The sequence below is a fragment of the Neoarius graeffei genome, chromosome 25 (genome assembly GCF_027579695.1).
Source record: "Neoarius graeffei isolate fNeoGra1 chromosome 25, fNeoGra1.pri, whole genome shotgun sequence".
Classification (NCBI taxonomy): domain Eukaryota; kingdom Metazoa; phylum Chordata; class Actinopteri; order Siluriformes; family Ariidae; genus Neoarius; species Neoarius graeffei.
Window position 1 is genome coordinate 48,056,554 of NC_083593.1, and position 26,276 is coordinate 48,082,829.

Sequence of the window (26,276 nt, forward strand, 5' to 3'; positions counted from 1 at the left end):
TTTGAAACATGATCAAATGTTTTGATGTAAACAAAATACCATATTTTGCAATTTATTTGACAAGTATATTTCTTAGATGTCTGGGTAAAAGCATGGCTTATAACTTTCTGATATACCATTATTTCTAGGAATTTTGAAGGAGTAAATCTCATCTCATTATCTCTAGCCACTTTATCCTGTCCTACAGGGTCGCAGGCAAGCTGGAGCCTATCCCAGCTGACTACGGGCGAAAGGTGGGGTACACCCTGGACAAGTCGCCAGGTCATCACAGGGCTGACACATAGACACAGACAACCATTCACATTCACACCTACAGTCAATTTAGAGTCACCAATTAACCTAACCTGCATGTCTTTGGACTGTGGGGGAAACTGTAGCACTCGGAGGAAACCCACGGGGAGAACATGCAAACTCCGCACAGAAAGGCCCTCGCCGGCCACGGGGCTCGAACCCGGACCTTCTTGCTGTGAGGCGACAGCGCTAACCACTACACCACCGTGCCACCGAAGGAGTAAATATTTCTCAATAGTCTTTGAGTTAATTTGTGAATTCAAGTACCTGGGGTCAACTGTGCAGGAAAATGGGGGCTGCGACAGTGAGGTGAGAAAGAGAGTGCAGGCAGGGTGGAGCAGTTGGAGAAGGATTTCGGGAGTCATTTGTGATAGGAAAGTCCCAGCAAAAGTGAAAGGTAAGATGTATAAGACAGTAGTGAGACCAGCTGTGATGTACAGATTGGAGACCGTACCCTTAACGAAGAGACAGGAGGTAAAGTTGGAGGTGGTGGAGTTGAGGATGTTAAGGCTTGCGATGGGAGGTTGGACAGCATAAGGAACGAGCACATCAGAGGGACAGCACATGTGGAGAGCTTGGGAATTAAGCTAAGAGAGATGAGACTGAGATGGTACGGGCACATCCTGAGAAGAGATGCAGAGCATGTGGGAAGGAGAATGTTGAGGATGGAGCTGCCAGGCTAACGAAAACGAGGAAGGCCAAAGAGGAGATACATGGATGTGGTGAGAGAGGACATGAAAGTGGCAGGTGTGGTAGAGAAGGATGCGGAAGACAGGGAGCAATGGAGACGAAAGATCTGCTGTGGTGACCACTAATCGGGAGCAGCCAAAAGAAGAAGAAGAATCTTTGGGTTCATTTAGTTTCCTGGTATTTTTCATGGTTTGATTACTCACAGCTGAAATAAATATTACTGTATTCATCAATCATTGCCTTTCTACAAGTAATGATACTATTCACAAAAAAAACATTATTTTTCTCTCTCTCTTTTTTGTTTTTGATATTGCACCCATACAATGATGACATATATTATTTCTTTAGTTTTTGCCCAAATATTTGTTTGGTATTTAATTCCACTATTGAACTATTTCCTGTTATTGAACCTGAACTGGCATTTCTCATTCTTTATTCCTTTCTGTTGAATAAGATGTTAAGTTTTAGACTGGATTGTGTGACTGTTGCTATGTTTTAAATAAATAAATAGTAACAAATAAATTATTATTTCTGTATTTTTTAAAATAATTTTATTTTTTAAACCTATTCCAGAGGATCTTATGAGTGCCATGAATTCTCCTTCCTAGTGTGTGCTATTGCTGTTAGTGCATGTCTTGGCTCTCACAATGCTGCGTCCGTGTTTTACGTCATGACTTTATTAATCCCAGGTGGAAAATTCCAGAAACTTGACACTGTATTATGAGTTTGTTAAACATGAATGATTTGGTTTGTCTGGAATATGCCAAGTTTTGATTTGTTCATTTAATTTCCGGCAGACTAGGCACGAGAAGACGGCTACAGCACAATCACCAAAAAGACTTTTGTATTGTGTTGCAAAAATGGTCAAAATTTGCAACACAAATGCGTACACCTTGAGGCGACAGCACTAACCACTACACCACCGTGCCGCCAGAAAGAGTAGTTTTTGTCAGAAAATATATAATCGTACAAAATGACGCTCGACACATGATTTAATTTTTTAAATATAATACTGTGTGACACATTTACTCAATGAACATGAATAAATAAATAAATAAATAAATAAGTGATAAAAGAAAAAACAACATGAATTTTACTAATATTTGCAATTCATTTAAACATTTTTTTTAACATTTAAAATATCAATAAATAGCAAGTGCGACACCATTATATCAGATTTATGATAAATTTGGATCACATAAGTAGTCATAACTTTGGACTCGATTGATCGATTTCCACAATTTTTTCAGGGATTTTAGATCCAACATAGTTACACGATTTCCATTACTCTTCATGATAGACAATGCTTTGAGCCCTCATACTGATGAATACAGAGGAGTTAAGACTTCAGAATATTCAGTATGTTAATGGTTAAATGGATGGTAACAACTGTTACTACTGAAAAATTCTGATGAGAGCAACTTGCCAACTTTACATGCCTCTTTATACATTCATCCATCCATTATCCACAGATAATGGATGGATGGATGGATGAATGTTCTACAGGGTTGCAGGCAAGCTGGATCCTATCCCAGTTGACTATGGGTGAGAGGCGGGGTACACCATGGACAAGTCGCCAGGTTATCGCAGGGCTCCCTTTATACATAGTTTCTTTCATTACTGGGACTTTCATTACTGTCATGGCCACCTCTGGGAATACTCCATCACCTTTCTAATAAAATACCATAAATCTTATTAATAAAGTGAATTTTCAATATGGTATTATTTTATTGAATCAATTTTGTGTTTGCTGTCTCTCAGCTCAAACCTGCAGAGAAGCTCTACGTTGAAGGACTCTGAACTTTCAAATAATTTAATGTCACTAATAATAATAATAATAATAATAATAATAATTTATATTGTTAAAAACGGTTGTTTGTCTCTGTGTTAGCCCTGCGATGACCTGGCGACTTGTCCAGGGTGTACCCCACCTCTCGCCCATAGTCAGCTGGGATAGGCTCCAGCTTGCCTGCGACCCTGTAGAACAAGATAAGCGGCGACAGATAATGGATGGATGGATATTGTTAAAAGCAATACTAGTTTAATTACCATTGATTTATTTATTAATAAAAAAATCCCTAAATATTAGGTGTTATGTAGTTTTATGAGTGATTATTTAAAGAAATATACAGCCATCACAACTATTAAGTACTTGTCATGCTAACTACAGCCTCAGAAACACTTTGCTTGCACAGCTCATGAAGTACATTCATCTGAAACCATTTTTTCCCCCACCGGTTTAGGGAAGAATGACATATGGGTTTGATAGTCAGAGTTCCACATACTTTTAGCCATACAGTCTAATACCTGTCAACCTGCTCATCTTATATAATTTGAAGACAATAAACAAGAGTCTGAAATCTAAACTGGTTTGGTAAGTGTGAACACAGTAAGATACAGTAAGGGATTTTTATGGACAGCTTTCAGGCAAACCTTCTCCTGTTTAATGAGATAAATGTGAGCTGGCTGGAGACAAGGTAAGTCATAAAAACTACATTTTCATGATATAGTGAATATTACATTCTGTTTATTATATGTTTTAGTGAAAATAAGCATTTAGTAGCATTTGTCTTTCATGATTAACACTCGAACAGTTCAGGGAATGAGGAACGGTAAAATAGGCTTGACAACTCAAGGTGCATTTTTATTTTTTCCACTTCCCAGTTTCATTTTTCAGTGACTTTAGCTTCTTTTGTGCCATTTTGACATGTATCTAGTCAGTGGGAAAACACTGGGAGTGACATCATTGGAGTGAAATATCAGGAAATATGTCACTCAGATCCGCAATGTATTTCATATGAAAAATATGAGTTTTTCAACATGAGAAGAAAAACTCCAGATCTGCAAGCCACTGTATGATTTTCTTTATGATATAGACACATTCACAAACAAAAAGTACCCAAATTTATCAAAACAATTCATTAATTTTCTGGAGTGACACAGAGATTTACAGTGGTGCTTGAAACTTTAGAATTTTCTATATTTCTGCATAAATATGACCTAAAACATCATCAGATTTTCGCACAAATCCTAAAAGCAGATAAAGAGAACCCAGGTAAAGAAATGACACAAAAATATTAATCACAAACTTTCAAGCACCACTGTATGCCACTGTTTTGATTCTCCATGTCCCAGATGTAGCTCATATGAAAAATATGAGTGGTGTATTTCCCAGTAAAACACTTGTTTCCATATAACATTGTGATATTACATGATACTCCATTTTATTTGTAACTTTAATTTGCAGATCCAGGAAAAATGTCATTAAGCTAAAAATGGATTCCTCTATAGTCCCCTATTACATAAGGATGTAATTTGATCATATAAACAGTAACACATGTAATAGCTTTGTAATAAATTCAAAATGCTAGGAATTCTTTATTTAAAAAAAGGAACAGTTGTATACTGTAATAATGAGAAATATCAACTGACAGACCTCATCAGGTACATTTCCTATAATGATGCAAAATTACTATGCAGGTGCAATAGGTTTATCAAATCACTCTCATGTAAAAAGGGATCAGTCTCATAAATTCATTAATCATTAATTCAAGTGTCTAATAGTTTATAGCTAAACTATTAAAATAAATGGAATAACTTAGTGGTGATGTTGCTATAGTTTTAGTGAGCATTGTAGCTCTAATGTAATACGTTTACTCTAGATCTATAACATTCATATAACAACCAAATGGGCGAAGGCAATTAGAATACTTGTTTGGCAGAGGTTGGCACTCAGTGAATATTGTAGCAATAGACAGGACACAGTTTATTCCAAAGATACCATTTATTGAAATAGCTGACACGAATTAGCAAACTAATACTGATCAGATATAGTAACAATAGCAGCTGTTATGTATAGGTTTAATGGGACCTATATTGTTTCATATTATTGCGCATTGATAGTGATTGTGTAATTGGTAATGAGCGCATGTGCACTGAAGTGTAACTGTTCAGAAGAAGAATGAGTTCTACATAAAGAGGGCTATGAGCTCATGAAACGGATCCAACTGTGTCTGTGCATCATTGTGCATCTAAGGTTGAATGTGTGTGTGTAATAGTGACATACACAACAACTGGTGACAAGGACATGTGAATTGCTGGATACCAAGTGGAGCTTGCCTTTTACCTGCGAGGGAAGTGAAAAACTTCGACGGGGAGAGGGGAATGAGAATCCGAAAAAGGCGGAAGTCGTGAGTGTTGTTCTCTGTCCAGCTAAGCTTACTGTTTACTGTGAGGGAAGCTAGCTCATTGGAACACTGAATACATGACAGAAACATGAGACAATGACACGGAAAATAGACGAACCATGGCAGGGATAATTGGAAAAATGGATAGCTTTGATAGTGCATCAGAAGATTGGACAACATACGTCGAAAGGTTGGATCAATATTTTGTTGCAAATGACATACCAGACGGCAAAAAGGTAGCTGTATTGCTTAGTGTAATGGGAGCTAAGGCATATAACTTGCTACGCAGCCTAATGGCACCAGATAAACCAGCTGAAAAGCCATACAGAGACATTGTTAAAGTGTTGGAACTTCATTTGAATCCGAAACCCCTCGTCATTGCTGAACGTTTCAGATTCCAAAAACGAAACCAGTTAAAAACTGAGTCAGTTGCTGAATTTGTGGCTGAGCTGAGAAGATTGTCCGAGCATTGTGATTTTGGGAGAAATCTGTTAGACTCACTAAGGGACAGATTTGTATGTGGGTTGCATATTGAAAACATTCAAAAATGACTGTTAACAGAATGAGAGCTGATGTTCAAACGTGCAATTGAGCTCGCCACGTCAATGGAAGCTGCTGCCAAAGGTGCTGCCGAGCTTCAACAGCAGATGGCGCAAGAACACCAAACGAATGCAATGTGCACAAAACAGACAAAAGACAACAGAGAAATGTTTCCTGCTTTCGATGTGGGAAGAAGTCCTGTCTGTCTGTTGTTGCCCAAATGAGGATGGGTTCCCTTTTGAGTCTGGTTCCTCTCGAGGTTTCTTCCTCATGTCATCTGAGGGAGTTTTTCTTTGCCACCGTCGCCACAGGCTTGCTCATTGTGGATAGATTAGGGATAAAATTAGCTCATGTTTTAAGTCGTTCAAATTCTGTAAAGCTGCTTTGCGACACTGTTTATTGTTAAAAGCGCTGTACAAATAAACTTGATTTGATTTGAAAACTTGAAGCCCCACACTCCAGCTGAGTATTGGTTTAAATAAAAAGAATGTAGACAATGCCAGAAAATAGGTCACATATAGAAAATGTGCAAAACAAAAGTGAAAGATAAAAAGTTCCACAAACGTAAGGATAAACAAAAAGATATGCATGACATTGAGACTTGTTCTTCTGACACAGACGGTACCCAAGATTTAGCTTGCTTTGATGTATGTTCAATGAAAACACCAAACAGGGGAATCATATGGGTTTCACCCAAAGTGGAGGGAGAGACACTGACGATGGAATTAGATACTGGATTTGCCTTGTCAGTCATCTCCAAGAAAGATTACCAGGCACACTTCTCGCATCTGCAACTGCAGTCTACTGATGTAATGCTCAAAACATACACAGGGGAGTGTATAGCTCCGATGGATCTGATCTCAGTGAATGTCCACTATGGTCAACAATGGCGTCTACTGTCCCTGTATGTTGTACAACCCCGATTCCAAAAAAGTTGGGACAAAGTACAAATTGTAAATAAAAACGGAATGCAATAATTTACAAATCTCAAAAACTGATATTGTATTCACAATAGAACATAGACAACATATCAAATGTCGAAAGTGAGACATTTTGAAATTTCATGCCAAATATTGGCTCATTTGAAATTTCATGACAGCAACACATCTCAAAAAAGTTGGGACAGGGGCAATAAGAGGCTGGAAAAGTTAAAGGTACAAAAAAGGAACAGCTGGAGGACAAAATTGCAACTCATTAGGTCAATTGGCAATAGGTCATTAACATGACTGGGTATAAAAAGAGCATCTTGGAGTGGCAGCGGCTCTCAGAAGTAAAGATGGGAAGAGGATCACCAATCCCCCTAATTCTGCGCCGACAAATAGTGGAGCAATATCAGAAAGGAGTTCGACAGTGTAAAATTGCAAAGAGTTTGAACATATCATCATCTACAGTGCATAATATCATCAAAAGATTCAGAGAATCTGGAAGAATTTCTGTGCGTAAGGGTCAAGGCCGGAAAACCATACTGGGTGCCCGTGATCTTCGGGCCCTTAGACGGCACTGCATCACATACAGGCATGCTTCTGTACTGGAAATCACAAAATGGGATCAGGAATATTTCCAGAGAACATTATCTGTGAACACAATTCACCGTGCCATCTGCCATTGCCAGCTAAAACTCTATAGTTCAAAGAAGAAGCCGTATCTAAACATGATCCAGAAGCGCAGACGTCTTCTCTGGGCCAAGGCTCATTTAAAATGGACTGTGGCAAAATGGAAAACTGTTCTGTGGTCAGACGAATCAAAATGTGAAGTTCTTTATGGAAATCAGGGACGCCGTGTCATTCGGACTAAAGAGGAGAAGGACGACCCGAGTTGTTATCAGCGCTCAGTTCAGAAGCCTGCATCTCTGATGGTATGGGGTTGCATTAGTGCGTGTGGCATGGGCAGCTTACACATCTGGAAAGACACCATCAATGCTGAAAGGTATATCCAGGTTCTAGAGCAACATATGCTCCCATCCAGACGACGTCTCTTTCAGGGAAGACCTTGCATTTTCCAACATGACAATGCCAAACCACATACTGCATCAATTACAGCATCATGGCTGCGTAGAAGAAGGGTCCGGGTACTGAACTGGCCAGCCTGCAGTCCAGATCTTTCACCCATAGAAAACATTTGGCGCATCATAAAACGGAAGATACGACAAAAAAGACCTAAGACAGTTGAGCAACTAGAATCCTACATTAGACAAGAATGGGTTAACATTCCTATCCCTAAACTTGAGCAACTTGTCTCCTCAGTCCCCAGACGTTTACAGACTGTTGTAAAGAGAAAAGGGGATGTCTCACAGTGGGAAACATGGCCTTGTCCCAACTTTTTTGAGATGTGTTGTTGTCATGAAATATAAAATCACCTAATTTTTCTCTTTAAATGATACATTTTCTCAGTTTAAACATTTGATATGTCATCTATGTTCTATTCTGAATAAAATATGGAATTTTTAAACTTCCACATCATTGCATTCCGTTTTTATTTACAATTTGTACTTTGTCCCAACTTTTTTGGAATCGGGGTTGTAGAAAGAGGAAGTGCGCCACTGTTTGGACGTGAATGGCTTCGTGAAATACAATTGGATTGGCAGTCAATTAAAGAAATCCAAGCAACAGTGTCTAAAAATCAGAACAACAGTTCTACGACCGAAAAGCTGAACAAAATACTGACAAATGCAGGAGAAGTGTTTCAAGATGGCATTGGCACATTAAAACACCGGAAAGCACAGATTGTGTTGGATGATAATGCTCTACCCAAGTTTCACAAGGCTTGGCCCGTTCCATATGCCCTCCGCCCTAAAGTGGAAAATGAACTTAAAGGATTGGAAAATGAAGGCATTTTATCCAAAGTGGACTGGGCTGAATGGGCGACTCCAATAGTTCCAGTTGTGAAGGGAAATGGCTCAGTACGTATCTGTGGAGATTTTAAGGTAACTATCAATCCGGTCCTGAAAGCGGAACAGTACCCCTTACCGCGTATTGATGACATCTTCGCAGCGTTGGGCCAAGGTAAGCGGTTTTCCAAGATTGATCTGGCACAGGCATACTTGCAGATGGAGATGGATGAGTCTTCTAAAAAGTACCTGACTATCAATACCTCAAAGGGTCTCTATCAGTACAACCGCCTGGTCTTCGGCATTGCTTCAGCACCAGCAATCTGGCAGAAGGCAATGGAACAAGTCCTGCAAGGCATACCAAATACACAGTGCTATTTGGATGACATTGTAATTACAGGAGCTAATGATGATGCACATCTGGAAAATCTGGAAAAAGTGCTCAAGAGATTGAATGAATTTTGATTACGGGCTAACAGAGCAAAATGTGAGTTCTTCCAAGATGCAATTGAATACTGTGGCCATAAAATTGACAAACATAGGCTACATAAATGCAAAGACAAAATTGATGCTGTTTTAAAGGCCCCACCACCTCAAAATGTCTCTCAACTGAGATCTTTCTTGGGCTTGGTAAATTATTACCGGAAATTCTTGCCCAATCTCTCCTCAGTGCTACACCCATTAAATTGCTTACTTCAAAAGGGCAATAAATGGCACTGGTCTCAGGATTGTGAAAAGGCCTTCAAACAGGCAAAGGAGTTAGTGACGTCAGAAAGTGTGTTGACACACTCTGACCCCCAAGTGCCTCTCAAGCTTGCGTGTGATGCTTCCCCATATGGGATTGGAGCTGTGCTGTCACACCGGTTTAATGATGGAACAGATCTTGAGGCATTTGCCTCAAGATCTCTAAATGCAGCTGAGCGCAACTATGCGCAGATTGATAGAGAAGCGCTTAGTCTGGTCTGGGGAGTGAAAAAGTTCAATCAGTATTTGTATGGCAAACACTTTACCCTCCTCACAGATCATAGGCCTCTAGTGTCCATCTTTAATCCAGCTAAGGGAGTTCCAGCCATGGCCGCGGCGCGACTGCAACGCTGGGCCTTGTTTCTGAGTGCTCACACCTACAGCATTGAGTACAAGGGCACACACCATCATGGTAATGCTGACGGGCTATCCCGCTCTTGCCACTACAAGCTGCACCGCCAGTAAACACCAAGGAAGCTGTGGATATGTTCCAAATGGCACAAGTGGATCCCTTACCAGTCACAAGTGAGGAGATTGCATGGGAGACAGGCCGCGACCCTACCTTGTCCAGAGTTTACGATTTGATGCTGAAAGGCTGGCCAAACCAGGGTGACTCATCCTTACCAGGCTATTCCAGTCGCCGTGAACAGCTCACAATGCATCAAGGATGCATCTTGTGGGGGGCGAGGGTAGTCATACCACAGAAGCTGCGTCCCAAAGTCCTGAGTGTACTACATGAGGGACACTTAGGCGTGGTGAAAATGAAATGCCTTGCACGAAGCTTTGTGTGGAGGCCTGAGATCGACGAACAGTTGGAGGATGTGGCCAAGACATGTAATGGGTGTCAACAGACCCAGAAGTCTCCACCAACAGCCCCGCTGCATGTGTGGGAATGGCCTACAAAGCCGTGGCAACGTGTGCACATAGACTATGCAGGACCCTTCCTTGACCGCATGTATCTGATCGTGGTTGATGCGCACTCAAAGTGGCCTGAGGTTTTCTGCACAAAGACTGCAACCTCTGAAAAGACAGTTGAACTCTTACGGGGTTTGTTTGCACGTACAGGTCTTCCACTTTAGATTGTGAGTGATAACGGAACACCTTTCACTTCTGAAGAATTCCAGCGCTTTGTTAGGAAGAATGGCATACAACACACCACCATTGTGCCTTACCACCCAGCTTCAAACGGCCAAGCTGAACAGTTCATCCAAACCTTCAAACAGTCTCTTAAAGCAATGGACAAAGACTGTTGATCACTACAGCAAAAGACTGCAAACTTTCTGCTGGCCTATCGCAACAGTACGCATGCTATAACAGGACAGACTCCCGCCATGCTCTTCCTTGGACATCCACTGAGGTCACGATTGGACTTACTGAAACCCAATCTACAGCAACATGTGCAGAGGAAACAGTCTGACACTGTTCTCCATTCAAAAAGGCGTTCTCTGCGCACCTTTCATGTTGGACAACAGGTGATAGCCAGAGATTACCGCAGCCAAGGACAAAAATGGCAGACTGGCATCATCGTTTCCCAGACTGGGCCTTTAACATACAAAGTTGCCATAGGACAGGACCTAGTGTGGCGTAGACACGTGGCTCAACTGCTGGATGCATCTGGGTCAGCAAACGTGGATGCCAATGCTACACCTTCCCCTGGTGGCTTTGAGTTCTGTGACGAAGCACAAGACACCATCAGCCCTGAAGATGGTGCAGGTGGCTCTGTACCAGCCCCACCTGCTGCTCAAAGTCCTCTTCACCTGTGAAGCATTATCCAGAAAGGATTCGTAGACCTCCAGAAAGATTCAAAGACTGAGAAAATAGATTAAGATAAGAAGATTAGAACTTAGATTGAGATGGGTTTGAGTTTAGTTATAAGGAGTTAATTATTGGCTAAACCTCTTTAGTTTAATGGGGATGTCAATGCTGGAAGGGAGGAGTGTTATGTATGGGTTTAATGGGACCTATATTATTTCATATTATTTCGCATTGATAGTGATTGTGTAATTGGTAATGAGCGCATGCGCACTGAAGTGTAACTGTTCAGAAGAAGAATGAGTTCTACATAAAGAGGGCTACGAGCACATGAAATGGATTCAGCTGTGTCTGTGCATCATTGTGCACCTAAGGTTGAATGTGTGTGTGTAATAGTGACATACACAACAGCAGCCAAGGAATAATTCAGTATAAATGGTGATACAATGTATACAGGTAACAATCAGTAGTGTATATGATGATAACTAAGGCACTAATGGTGATCAGAAGTAATAAGCTATATACAAGTTTACAGTGTAGGGGCGAGTGGATGTTAAAATGTGAGAGGGAAATCACGTGTTTATGTGTGCCTGTATGTGTGTGTGTGTGAGAGTGTGTGTGAGTGTGTGAATGGAATGTGCGAGTCTAATATAAAAGGAATATATAAAGGCTTATATAAAAGGAATCAACAGAAAAACAATCTGAATAGAGTTACCATTTGTCTTTTATACTAGAAACCTTTAATAATAGTTAAAGTTATTTTACCACTTCTTGATGTTTTCTAAATGTAACAATTAACTCTTGTATTTATATATAGAAAAACTGACGTAGTACCTGCTGAAGTTCAAAATATATTTGAGTATCATGGCTAAAAAAGGTAAGCTAATATTTTGGATAAATGCAACAAAACTACTCATTTACAATAATATTTTTATCCAAGGAATCATTTATATTTAACTCTGTTTGTTCAAGTAGATATCAACTAGGACCATAATATGTAACTTGCTGGTAGCAAAATGATCATTCTGCATATCTTTTTTAACTTCCTTCTAGCGAAAATCTAATAAATTCAACATCACTCTTGCTGAAATAACTGCTATGTATCACAGTAAACAAAACTTTAGTTAGAACTATTTTAAAAGTACTTCATAAGCAAAAGTAGTTCATCATTTGAAGCTCCTTTTTAAGCCCTTTAAGCCTTATGACAATTTTACTCTACAGATTTACTATCAGTAGGACACCTAAAAATAACAAGGGATTATGCCCTTCATTTAGCAACATAGAATATAAGGAGTAGTAAGTACGACATGATGAAAGAGCTAATCATGCTTTTCAACTGTTTGTTGAAAGCCACATGTCCTTGTACTTTCTTTTCTGTTGGATAAAGAACTTATTAAAGGATTCAGCTGAACATTAGCAGCATGAGCACCAAGAATTAAGCTACTGTTGACCTTAAGTCTCAGAAATAGTTAATTTTATTCAACAGCAGACTTATGTGCAAGGTCAGCAAAAGTATTACAATATATGAGGGTTTTTTTTTTTTCAAAACTGTTCAGGATGAAATTGGACATTGGAATGGGGTGGCAGCTGTTCTTAAATAAATGTCAATTCCCTGGAACTACAGCCATTTTCCTGGGAATCCTAAACCAAAACCTGTGCAGCTGATAAGTTAATATTATATGTGTATAAGACTTGCATATGACGTCTTTGATTTTTGTCCTTTATCTTTATGTTACAGGGACAACAGAATATTTCCTGAGATTTGTTGTTATTCTGCTCATTTATATGCAAGGACAAATTCAGAAGGTAAAGAAACAATACTTCTTCAGTTTATTTCTAGTTAAGAACTCAACTGGGCCCTTTCAAATAGCAGGATTTCTACAGTAAGTGTAATGTAGTTTGAGTTGCTTTAATTTACCTTAAGTTATCTTAATTTCCACCGAATTTGAAAAGTGACTGTTCAGTAGCAGTTCTGTTCTTACAAATACATAATTACACTTGTAGTAAAATATAAACAAACAAAATATCATTTTGTAAATGCAGCATGGTCTCTGGGCTGCATTTTTTAAGCAGTCAACTGCAGATTTTACAGTACTAAATATAATTTGATTGATTATTACAATTAATCCAACTAATCGTAGTCCCTTATAATAGCTGGTATTGAACCCGATATTAAAAAAATGATATAAATATTTATCCATCCATCCATCCATCCATCCATCCATCCCGACAGCTGAAGCATCAGGGTCACAGGGGAAGCTGAAAGCAATCCCAGCTGACTTCAGGTGAGAGGCAGGGTGTAGCATCTGCAGTTAATTGATAGTTGTAATCTTCAACTGATGGTGAATAAAAAGTTGCTTTATTAAGAATATAGTGTGGTGGAAAAAACCCTCTCACTCGTTTGGATCCAAGCAGAGAAAAAGAATCTTTATTGTTGGTTTCTCAATGCAAAGAGAAAAGCAGAGCAAAAAATGGTTCAGGGCACGCAAGCCGCTCCACTTTCTTGATGGCCTTTATATCCTTGTGGAACATTCTGTTAAAAACCATAACCCAATCGAAAGCAAGGATTTAAACTATTACAACAGAAGGAAATATCATTAGTCATCATACAGTATATATATTCCCTTTGACGGTATATTCCCTAATATTTAGTAGACCCAGGGGACCAAGCGCCATTGTTGCTAATTTCTTCCTCCACGTACTAACCATCTCACAAACACACATAGCGCCAGGTTCATGAATGGGTCATGAACCCCTAACACACACACACACACACACACACACACACACACACACAGGGCTATACGAAAAATTCCATTAGAATAGTCTTCACAAACACACCGTATGAGCTAAAGAAAGGAAAAAAACCCTCAAAAATACACAAAGAAAATATCATTCAAAACAACCAAAATCAAACACAAATCCACTGAACTTGTGCTCTTATCAGCCAGGTGCTAAACAATATAAAATATATTTTAATTTAGTTTTGTGAGACCTCCAACACTAACAATTATTTTTGGCCCACACAGTGAACAAAAATTGTTCATGAGCACCAGGCGACTTACCGCTATTTTATTAAAAAAAAAAAAAGTATTTAAGAAATAAGCCATGATCATAAATGTGCATGAACACACAAAACAGGGAAAGGATCAAATAATAATAATAATAATAATAATAATAATAATAATAATAATAATAATAATAATAATAAAAACTCAATTAAAGGGTATTTACATGGGGTACACCCTGTGAGAAGTGCTAAATTTTTCACAATTTTGCTTTTATTTATTTATTTATTTATTTATTTATTTTTTAAGAATATGGTGACTGCTCAAACTCCAGGCACCTCAAACCAATCCATATCAGCTCTCTCAACCGTGTTACCCATACCCACTACAACCACATCAGACTTGTCAACGGTGTCCAATTCTTCCACAGCAAGTGTCTCAACCAAGTCCACTTCCCCCACAACAGGGGTCTCAACCCTGCCCAATTCACCCACATCAGACCTGTCCTCAACAAATCTCACCACATCTCAGGAAATATTCTGGGAAATATTCTGGGGAATATCTATCTCAACCATGCCTACTTCCCCGACAACAGACATCTCAACCACACCCACCCCACCCACATTAGACCAGTCCTCAACTGCACCTACTTCCCCCACAACAGGCATCTCAACCACACCCACCCCACCCACATTAAACCAGTCATCAACTGCACCTACTTCCCCGACAACAGGCATCTCAACCACACCCACCCCACCCACATTAGACCAGTCCTCAACTGCACCTACTTCCCCCACAACAGGCATCTCAACCACACCCACCCCACCCACATTAAACCAGTCATCAACTGCACCTACTTCCCCGACAACAGGCATCTCAACCACACCCACCCCACCCACATTAGACCAGTCCTCAACTGCACCTACTTCCCCCACAACAGACATCTCAACCACATCCACCCCACCCACATTAAACCAGTCATCAACTGCACCTACTTCCCCGACAACAGGCATCTCAACTACACCCACCCCACCCACATTAGACCAGTCCTCAACTGCACCTACTTCCCCCACAACAGACATCTCAACCACATCCACATCACCCACATTAAACCAGTCATCAACTGCACCTACTTTCCCGACAACAGGCATCTCAACCACACCCACCCCACCCACATTAGACCAGTTCTCAACCACATCTCCTTCCCCCACAACAGGCATCTCAACCATGCCTACTTCCCCCACAACAAACATCTCAACCACATTCACTTCACCCATATTAGACCCGTCCTCAACTTCGCCTACTTCCCCAACAACAAACATCTCAACCACACCCATCCCACCCATATTAGACAAGTTCCCAACTGCCCCTACTTCACCCACAACAGGTCTTTCAAACACATCCAGGCCAGGCACATCACCCATCACTCCCACACCCACTTCAACCACATCAAACCTCAGTATTTCAATCAGGTCAAGCACACCAACCACCCCAAGACCACCAAATGTCACAACTCCATCTGCTCCAGTCAGAGGTATGATTTTAATCCTTGCTTCTTAGTGAAGCATCATGTAATTTTAATGTAATATTTGTATTTTACAAAATTTTTAATTTCTGGTATCTTTTCCCCCCACAGACATTTATCATCCATTAAGCTTCTCTCTGGCTATCAATGAAGATTTTGACTTTCGACTCACTGATCAAAGTAGCACAAAATACAAGACGTATAATTCTGAAATTCGAAGTTCAGTAAGTGTTACACAATATTGTCAAATTATTATTATTATTATTATTAGTCATCATGTTATATCGCTTAAAACTAAATATACTAAATAAACTATACACACTCACTATATTTTTTCAACCTCAGATTGATGCAAGTTATATTGATGTATCTGGCTACCAAGCCAATTCTGCAGCAGTCACTGGTTTCAGGTTAACACACACACACACACACATACATACACACACACTCTCTCTCTCTATATATATATATAAAATCCATCCAAGATGGCACCGCAGACGGCTGCCTCGGGACTTAAGTGGAATCGGAGTCAAATTCCTCGTGTGTGTTCACATACCTGGCAATAAAAGTGTTTCTGATTCTGATATATAAAGTATTCTTCCTCCTTTGTGTTTGTCCTGTTTTGTCACATTACAAGCTTGAATTAAAATGGATTTTTTGGGGGTTAGCCCCATTTGATTTACACAACATGCCTACAACTTTAAAGGTGAAAATTGTTTTACTGTGACACAGTCAGCCCTGTGATAATCTGGCAACTTGCCCAGGGTGTATCCCGCCTCTCGCCCATAGTCAGCTGGGATAGGCTCCAGCTTGCCCGTGACCCTATAGGACAGGATAAGTGGCTACAGATAAGGAATGGATGGATGGATGTGACACAAACAATAATTAAGATGAAAAAGCAGAAATCTGGAGTGTGCATAGATATTCACTCCCCCAAAGTCAATACTTTGTAGAGCTACCTTTTGCTGCAATTACAGCTGCAAGTCTCTTGGGGCATGTCTCTATGGACTTAGCACATCTATCCACTGGGATTTTCACCCATTCATCAAGGCAAAACTGCTCCAACTCCTCCAAGTTAATGGGTTGCTTTCGTGTACAGCAATCTTCAAATTATGCCACAGATTCTCAGTTGGATTGAAGTCTGGGCTTTGATTAGGCCATTCCAAGACATTTAAATGTTTCCCTTAAAACCACTCCAGTGTTGCTTTAGCAGTATGTTTAAGGTCATTGTCCTGCTGGAATGTGAACCTTCGTCCCAGTCTCAAACCTCTGGCCGACTCAAACAGGTTTTCCTCCAGAATTGCCCTTCATTTAGTGCCATCCAGCTTTCCTTCAGTCCTGACCAGCTTTCCTGTCCCTGCAGATGAAAAATATCCCCACAGCATGATGCTACCAACACCATGCTTCGCTGTAGGAATGGTGTTCTCAGGGTGTTGGCTTTGCGCCACTCATGGCATTTCCCATGATGGCCAAAAAGATCAATTTTAGTCTCATTTGACCAGAGAATCTTCTTCCATGTGTTTGGGGAGTCTGCCACATGCTGTTGGGCAAACTCCAAATGTGTTTTCTTAAGCAATGACTTTTTTTCTGGCCACTCTTCCATCAAGCCCCACTCTGTGGATTGTATGGCTTAAAGTGGTCCTATGGATAGATACTCCCATCTCCACTGTGGATGTTTGCAGATCCATCAGCGTTATCTTTGGTGTCTTTGTTGCATTTCTGAATATTGCCCTCCTTACCTGGTCTGTGAGTTTTGCTGGGTGGGCTTCTCTTGTCAGTTTGTAGTGGTGACATATTCTTTCCATTTTGCTATAATGGATTTAATGGTGTTCCCTGGGATATTCAAAGTTTGGGATTTTTTTTTTTATAACCCAACCCAGATCTAAACTTCTTCACAACTTTGTCTCTGACCTGTTTGGAGGCTCCTTGGTTCTCATCTTGCTTGCTTTGTAGTGTTGCAGAGACAGGGTCCTTCCAGAACAGGTTGATTTATATAGTTGTCATGTTACAGATCATGTAACACTTTGATTGCATACAGGTGGATCTTAATCAACTAATTATGTGACTTATGAATTGAATTGTTTGGACCAGCTCTTATTTAGGGGTTTCCTATAAAAGGGGGTGAATAGAGATCTTGCAGTCATGTGACCGGAATGTAAACAGCTGCCATCTTGTCAGTAAAAAACACAGCTGAATACTGCTGCACTCGTATACAAAATGGATCAATTTCAACCGATGGACTACACGGCTCATTTTTCTAATGAACAGATAATTAGGTATGTGTCTAAAATAAACGACCTACAGATTAGTGACCCTTATCGATTACCGGACGTAGTTTTCACGACCGTGTCAGTGGATGTTGAACTGTCAGAGGTGGAATACCCAGACGTGTATAATTACCTCATTAACTTTCCCTCGCTGTTCAGTGGTGAAGCACTGCGTGCTTATAAATCTCTGGACAGTTATCTTTACAGAAATTCAGGATTTGTCAGCGACTCAGCCCCCCTCAGATGTGGCATCTTGTAAACAAGAAAATAACAATCCTTATTGTACGGGTAAGTCACTTAAGTATTACTAGTACTGATACTAGATATATCAGTAGTATCTAGTATAGCACTGACCAGCCGATTATAGAATAGAATAGAATAGAATAGAATAAGGTAATTCCAGCTGTAATTCCAAATCGTCCGTCTTGTTTACCATGGATCTGCCGTTGGAGAGATAGAGGCTTAGCAGTGGAGATTTGAGTGGCTGTTTTCTGAGCTTAGTCAACAGGCCGGCTCTGCTTGCAGCCTCGCTTTTGCTTCCGCTCCCGACGCCGCCTCCTTTGCCTGCCAGACCCGATAACAATCCACGGAGACCCCGCTGGTCTCACTATCTCGTCCGGAATGTTGTGCATGTGATGGAAATCGCTACAAACCGTGATTTTCTGCTGGAAACCAATGTCCAGTAAGTCCATACGGTTGTAGTGGATATTGAAGTCCGGTACAGACGAACAACACGCAAAAATACACACAAAAAACATAAAAAACGTGCACAGGCAGGGAGAGCTTGTAGCCGCAGCCGTTGTAGTAGAATTGTATATAGTCGGGTTTTCCAGAAGAAAAGGTAGAAGTAGAAGCAGAAGTAGAACCAGAAGTAGAAGTAGAAGGCGGAAATATGGCATTTGACCGATAAGATGGCGTCTGTTACAATCTGGATCGGCTGTGACGTCACATGCAAGATCTCTATACCTATGCATACCCCAGATTTTTGTTTTTTCATCTTAATTATTGTTTGTGTCACAACAAAACAACAATTTTCACCTTTAAAGTTGTAGGAATGTTGTGTAAATCAAATGGCGCTAACCACCAAAAAAAAATCCATTTCAATTCTACCTTGTAATGCGACAAAACAGGACAAACACAAAGGGGGATGAATACTTTTGCAAGATACTATATATATATAAACTAGATTATCATAATGTTTGAGACATATTATTCTAGTGTTAGGGTCGGCACCGACCCGTTTTTAGGTTTAGCATGCATAAAAGTACTACATAAATTTGTTTATTGCATCAAGACTTTTTGATTTTGTCAGGAACTTCTATTTAAACAAAATAAAATCCAAAAAAATAATTTTACTAAATTATAAAATGCTCTGGTGAAAATTATGACTTTTGTGTTGTTAGGGTCAATTTCGACCCAGTTAAAATATAAGATTATAAAACAATAATAAATGCCAAAACTGAAATCATAAACACACAATCAGCCAACAGCCTACAGCCAGCTCTTCCTCCAACCACTTGAGCTTCAGTCAGGGGCTTTTCTCTTTGCCTGTTTGACAGAACAAACAAAGACAGACATGTCCAGGCATGTAAGGCCAATTGAGTTTAGAGTTGGTGACTTGCAGAGTACACATCTCCAATTTACAGCATACAACAATGAGAAGAGGATTGAATGTAAGCCAAGCTCTGGATCATATCTTTGCTGATAATGAGGCAGAGGACACAGAGCACTATAGCGATGGAGATGAGCAGGTCTCTGAGGAGGAAGATGATGTGGCGTTTCAACCGGAAGACACAGACACATCTGATCAGTCTGATGAGGAGGTCACCGGTGCTGAAGCTGCTCCTGCTAAAACATTCAGATCCAAAAGTGGCAACATCTGTTGGAGCTCAGTACCTCCTGACATACATGCAGTGGCGATCCTAGAGTGATTTACTCCCCGGGCGAAACCCCCCTGCCCCCACCCTTCTTGTTTTTTTTTTCTTCGGGGTTTTTTTTAGGACCTTTTTTTTTTTTTTTGGGACCGTTTTTTTTTTTTGTGCCCGCACTCGTGCCGCCCCCGTGTTGGGCTCTGTATTAGCCAACAGAATGTTAACAGCTTTTAGAGATGGGATTTATGGCTCTTTGATGGGATCCGCATCTTTGTGATCCGTTCTTTGAAAAGAGCCATTCAAAAGACTGGCTCATTTGGCTCTTTTTAAATATTTATTCAGTTTTAAGAAGACAGCGTCTAAAGAAGCCAGATCCCTCTGCTTAGACAGTGACATCAATATTTCTGGACATACCTTTTATATAAAGTAACCTAGACTTACATTATTGTAACCCCTAAACGCTCATAAATAACCATTAAAAAACATTGAGGGCTTCAATGAATGTCCATGCAGAACGGCTTTTCTGTAAAAAAAAAAAAAAGAACCCACTCAAGAACATAGTTATCAAGAACGCAAGAATATTTTATAGAAAAACACTTGTTTTACAAAAATATTTAAGTCTGAGATACAAAATAGATACAACTACAATAAATATAACACAAGAACTAGTTATCACACATGTTAGGGTTTTGCTGGGATTCGAACCTGGTTCGTTGGTGTGATAATCCAGCAAACCCCCACTAGGCCACCAGGGGGATGACTCAAATGCAGAGGCGTGAGGCGGAAGTAGAAAAAGAATCAAAAGGTTTATTTAAACTATATACACTATATACAGGGCAAAACAAAAGACAAAAAAAACCAAAGAGTATAATCCAAAAGAAAAGCAAAGTGCAAAAATTCAAAAGCTAAGAAGATCAAAAAACACAGTACAAAGGAAACTGGAGATAAACATAACAGCACAAAGACTCCGTGACAAGAGGACTGAACTCAGGGGTATAAATAGACAAACTAATTAAGGACACAGGTGAAGATAATTAGGCAATTAACACAAACACAAAACACAGGAACAGTGGCGGCCTCTAGAGGCCAAAATAAACACGACATGAAAAGGAAATAACAGCGGCCTCTAGAGGCCAAAACAGTCCTAGTCCTAACAGGACCCCCCCCTCTAGGAGCGTCTCCTGATGTTCCCAGGGCGATCCGGATGGGCCGAATGGAAGTCCCGACATAGTTCTTTATCAAGGACATCTCGAGCAGGAACCCAGCAGCGCTCCTCAGGACCATAGCCCTCCCAGTCCACCAGATATTGCAACCCGCCGCGGACCCGGCGGGAGTCAAGCAGGCGATTCACAGTGAACACAGTCTGCCCCTGGAAGATGCGGGGGGGTGGGGGGTTCCTAGGGGCAGGGGCATACGTAGACGTCAGTACGGGCCGTAACAGGGAAACATGGAAAGTGGGGTTGATCCTCAGAGTCCGGGGCAACTGGAGCCGGTAGGAGACAGGGTTCACCCTGCGCACCACCTTGAAGGGGCCAATGTAGCGAGGAGCAAGCTTGCGGTTCTCCACCCGCAGTGGAAGGTCCTTAGTGGACAGCCAAACACGCTGCCCAGGGCGGAAAGCGTGTGCAGGTCTTCTATGGCGGTTGGCCTGAGTCTGGTTGGTTCTGGAGGTCTGTATGAGGGTCTTCCTGACCTTGCTCCAGGTCTTGCGACACCGTCTCACATATTGGTTGACCGAGGGCACCCCCGCGTCCTCCTCCTGGTCCGGGAACAGAGGTGGCTGGAACCCGAATTGGCACTGGAATGGCGACAGCTTGGTGGCCGATGACTGCAGGGTGTTGTGGGCGTACTCCGCCCATGGCAGCCAGGTGCTCCACGATGTCGGGTTATCCATAGCCAGGCCTCGCAGGGTGGTTTCCAGGTCCTGGTTGAGCCTCTCCGTCTGACCATTGGACTGTGGGTGAAACCCAGAGGAGAGGCTGGCAGTGGCTCCGATGACCTTGCAGAACCCGTGCCACACTCGGGAGGAGAACTGGGGCCCTCGGTCTGAGACGATGTCCTGTGGAAGACCAAAGACTCGGAAGACATGATTAAACAAAAGTTTCGCAGTTTCAAGAGCAGAGGGGAGTTTGCACAGTGGTATGAAGCGGCAGGCCTTGGAGAATCTGTCAACTAAGACCAAAATGACCGTGTTACCTTGTGACTCAGGGAGACCCGTGATAAAGTCGACTGCCACGTGGGACCAGGGACGCCGGGGAATGGTCAGAGGATGCAGGAGACCCTGGGGACGCTGTCGTGGGTTCTTGGTTCTGGTGCAAACCTCACAGGACAGGACAAATGACCTTACTTCCTTCTCCATGTTAGGCCACCAGAAGCGTCTTTTCAGGAAGTCCAGGGTCCTCCGAGCTCCCGGGTGGGCGGTGAGAGGGGAAGAGTGACCCCACTGGAGAACCTTGGCCCGGGCTTGATGTGGGACGTACAAGAGGCCTGGTGGCCCCGTCCCAGGACCGGGGTCCTGGCGTTGGGCTCGTCGGACAGCCTCCTCAATACCCCAGCGGACAGGGGCCACAATCCGGGACACAGGGATAATAGGCCCGACTTCATTCTCCCTGTTAGTGGCAGAGAACAGTCTGGACAGTGCGTCAGGTTTGGTGTTCTTGGAGCCGGGGCGGTATGAGAGGGTGAAGTCAAACCGACTGAAAAACAGGGCCCACCTAGCCTGTCGAGGGTTCAGTCTCTTGGCTTGCTGGAGGTACTCCAGGTTCTTGTGGTCAGTCCAAACCAGGAATGGATGTTGTGCTCCCTCCAGCCAGTGCCTCCACTCCTCAAGGGCCAGTTTGACCGCTAGCAGTTCTCGATCCCCCACATCGTACCGGGACTCAGCAGGACTCAGGCGGTGAGAGAAGTAAGCGCAGGGGTGCAGCTTTCCTTCCGAACGTTGAGAGAGCACCGCGCCGACACCACTGTCCGAGGCGTCCACCTCCACGATGAATGGTTGGGAGGTGTCCGGGAGAACCAGAATGGGTGCCGTGCAGAAGCGGTCCTTGAGGTCTTTGAACGCCTTTTCCGCCTGAGGAGACCAGCCATAAGATCCACCTGTCCCTTTGGTGAGGTCTGACATGGGTGCTGCCACAGAACTGAAGTTCCTGATGAACTTGCGGTAGAAGTTAGCGAATCCTAAGAACCGCTGAACCTCCTTAATGGACTTGGGAGTAGGCCAATCCCGGACGGCCAGGGTCTTGGCAGGGTCCATTTGGAGTTGGCCTGTCCGTACAATAAATCCCAGAAAGGAGACCTCGGGAACATGAAATTCGCATTTCTGGGCCTTGGCGAACAGATTGTTCTGTAGCAGCCTCTGGAGAACCTGGCGGACATGGTGGCGGTGCTCCTGCACGGTCTTGGAAAAGATAAGGATGTCGTCGAGGTAGACAAAAACGTATAGGTTAATCATGTCCCTTAAGACGTCGTTGATTAGGGCCTGAAAAACAGCTGGTGCGTTGGTGAGTCCGAAGGGCATCACCTGGTATTCGTAGTGCCCAGACGGGGTGTTAAAGGCAGTCTTCCACTCGTCTCCCTGTCGGATACGGATGAGGTGGTATGCGTTCCGTAGGTCCAACTTGGTGAAGACGGTGGCGCCTTGGAGCAGGTCGAAAGCTGTGGACATCAGCGGAAGGGGATATCGGTTGCGCACAGTGATCTTATTCAGGCCCCTGTAATCAATACATGGTCGGAGCCCCCCATCCTTCTTGCCGACAAAGAAGAAGCCGGCTCCAGCAGGTGAAGTGGAGGGTCGAATAAACCCAGAGACCAGGGCATCTTTGAGGTATTCCTCCATGGCCTTGCGTTCTGGCTGAGAGAGTGAAAACAGTCTGCCACGAGGAGGGGTAGTCCCAGGGAGCAAGTCGATGGCACAGTCGTAGGCCCGGTGCGGAGGAAGAACGGCGGCCCTGCTCTTGCTGAATACCTCCTTGAGATCCCAGTACTCTGTGGGAACTTGAGATAACTCGGTGAGATCAGGGGGCTCGGCAGGAGACACAGGAGAGCTAGAGAGCAGACAAGAGGCATGGCATTCAGGGCCCCATTCCACAACCTGGCTTGTTACCCAGTCTATGCGAGGGTTGTGGCGAGTAAGCCAAGGAAGGCCTAGAATAACTGGGAACTCAGGTGAAGGAATCAGGTGCAGGGATATTTCTTCCTTGTGACCTTGAGACTGGAGGAAGACTGGAGAAGTAACTTGAGTGACTCTTCCATCACCTAACGCTTGGCCATCAAGGGCAGACACAGACAGAGGGACTTCAAGAGGTGCAGTCGGAATATTGATGCTTTGGGCGAAGTGAATATCCATAAAGTTCCCAGCTGCCCCTGAGTCTATCAAAGCTTGACAAGAGTGGACAGACTCACCCCAGGAGATGGAGACCGGGATGTAGATTCCTTGGCCAGGGAGTCCGGGAGAGAGGGTAGGCCCCGTCACAACCCTCCCTCGGCTGGACGGGGCGGTCCTTTTCCCAAGAGTTCGGGACATGATGCTCGGAAGTGACCAGGCTTGCCACAGTAGATGCAGCACTTGTCCCTCCTTCTGCGCTCCCTCTCAGATGCGGAGAGGCGAGTACGACCCACTTGCATGGGTTCTGGACAGTCACTGAAGGAGGTAGACGGTCTCCAGGTAGAGGTAGGGAGGCTGGGGGGGCTCAAGGCTTGGTGGCGTTCTCTCATCCTGTTGTCCAGACGAATAGCATGTGAGATGAGGGTTTCGAGGTCACTTGGGCATCCAATAGAGGCCAGACCGTCCTTGATGGGGTCAGACAGACCATGGTGGAAGGCTGACACCAGGGCAGTCTCGTTCCATCCACTTACTGCTGCGAGTGTTCGGAACGAGATGGCGTAATCTGCGACGCTTCCTCCTTGCCGGATGGACATGAGCTTTCGGGCTGCGTTGGTACTGATGTCTGCCTGATCGAAGACCCGAAGCATCTCTTCAGAAAACAGCTGGAAATCAAAGCACTCAGGTCCCTGTCTTTGCCAGATAGCAGTAGCCCAGGCTCGCGCCTTAACAGCTAATAAGGTGATCACAAAGGCAATCTTGCGGCGATCCGTAGTGTAGGTGGTAGGCTGAAGCTCAAAGGTGAGTTGACACTGGGTAAGGAACTCTCGGCACTCACTGTGCTTGCCGTCATACCTCTGTGGTGCAGGAAGGCTGGGTTCGCGAGGTGAAGAAGGCAGCATGGCAGGAGGCACTGGAGCAGGAGTGGGAGCTGGAGCAGGAACTGGATCAGGAGCAGGAGATGCAGGCAGAGATGTCAGCTGTGCCAGGGTTTTCCCAATTTGCTGAAGCAGTTCCTCGTGGCGAGCAAGGGCCTCACGTTGGCTGGTGAGCGTACATCCATGAGCGTCCATGGTCGCGCCGAAGCGTGTCAAAGCTGCCATAATTCCCTGAAGGTTGGCCGGGTAGACAGTTGAAGCAGCCTCTGCTGAGTCGGTCATGTCGGAGTCTTTCTGTTAGGGTTTTGCTGGGATTCGAACCTGGTTCGTTGGTGTGATAATCCAGCAAACCCCCACTAGGCCACCAGGGGGATGACTCAAATGCAGAGGCGTGAGGCGGAAGTAGAAAAAGAATCAAAAGGTTTATTTAAACTATATACACTATATACAGGGCAAAACAAAAGACAAAAAAAACCAAAGAGTATAATCCAAAAGAAAAGCAAAGTGCAAAAATTCAAAAGCTAAGAAGATCAAAAAACACAGTACAAAGGAAACTGGAGATAAACATAACAGCACAAAGACTCCGTGACAAGAGGACTGAACTCAGGGGTATAAATAGACAAACTAATTAAGGACACAGGTGAAGATAATTAGGCAATTAACACAAACACAAAACACAGGAACAGTGGCGGCCTCTAGAGGCCAAAATAAACACGACATGAAAAGGAAATAACAGCGGCCTCTAGAGGCCAAAACAGTCCTAGTCCTAACAACACAAGAACATTTTAATAGAAAAAAACAAACTTTCTATATTAAAAATATTGAAATTGTAACAAAAATAGATACAACTAAACAGTCAGATAAATAGATAAAATTATAACAAGAACACAAGATTATTTTAATAGGAAAAAACAAACTATTAATGCAAAAAATATATTATTATTAGAAAAATAGATACAACTAGACAAACAGATAAATAAATAAAATACATAAAAATAGAACAAACAAAATGACGAAAGAATAAATTAAGTGAACGTCCGTGCAAAGTAGTTTTCCCACAATATTATCATTAATATCACACAACAACATTATAAACTATATACAAAACAATTTGAACTATTAGGCAAACAGATAAAACTTGAATAAATAAAAGGCAAACGCTGTTTAGCCTACTTCTTGTCCTTGGGCAAAAAAGAACGGCTCCCCCAGCTCGAGACTCGGTTCTCATCATTCATGCCTAGGAGCCGTTCAAAAGAATCGGTTCGTTCGCGAATGTCACAACACTAACAGCTTTACATGGTCGTTTAAACATTTCTCGTCGTGTGTTGTACGTCACGGACACGGCCCGTTATAAATTTGCTGTTACCAGAATGGC

General features: G+C 42.6%; 2 protein-coding genes and 1 pseudogene across 2 annotated transcripts in view; all 3 read left to right on the plus strand.

The window, feature by feature from the left end:
• Window positions 1-3,365: 3,365 nt before the first annotated feature.
• LOC132873239 (mucin-2-like) lies at window positions 3,366-15,219 on the plus strand. The gene is made up of 5 exons (XM_060908597.1): window positions 3,366-3,458; window positions 11,849-11,908; window positions 12,770-12,837; window positions 14,349-15,016; window positions 15,156-15,219. The coding sequence occupies exons 2-5, from the start codon at window positions 11,896-11,898 to the stop codon at window positions 15,217-15,219; spliced, it is 813 nt and encodes a 270-aa protein (XP_060764580.1). The 5' UTR covers window positions 3,366-3,458; window positions 11,849-11,895.
• On the plus strand, window positions 9,774-10,532 carry LOC132873238 (uncharacterized protein K02A2.6-like; annotated as a pseudogene).
• The window catches only part of LOC132873290 (adhesion G protein-coupled receptor F5-like), a 36,452-nt gene continuing 25,227 nt past the window's right edge, over window positions 15,052-26,276 (plus strand). The window contains exons 1-3 of the mRNA XM_060908681.1: window positions 15,052-15,573; window positions 15,676-15,788; window positions 15,910-15,974. Of these exons, the coding sequence (XP_060764664.1) occupies window positions 15,267-15,573; window positions 15,676-15,788; window positions 15,910-15,974 (485 nt within the window). The 5' untranslated portion in view covers window positions 15,052-15,266. The remainder of the gene's footprint in view (window positions 15,574-15,675; window positions 15,789-15,909; window positions 15,975-26,276) is intronic.

What these genes read in the sequence shown, in the direction of transcription:
- LOC132873239 (XM_060908597.1), top strand. An exon ending in TGCAAGGACAAATTCAGAAG is followed by an intron (nt 12,838 to 14,348) that starts GTAAAGAAACAA and finishes TTATTTTTTAAG; the next exon opens with AATATGGTGACTGCTCAAAC. An exon ending in ACCCCACCCACATTAAACCA is followed by an intron (nt 15,017 to 15,155) that starts GTCATCAACTGC and finishes ACATTAAACCAG; the next exon opens with TCATCAACTGCACCTACTTT.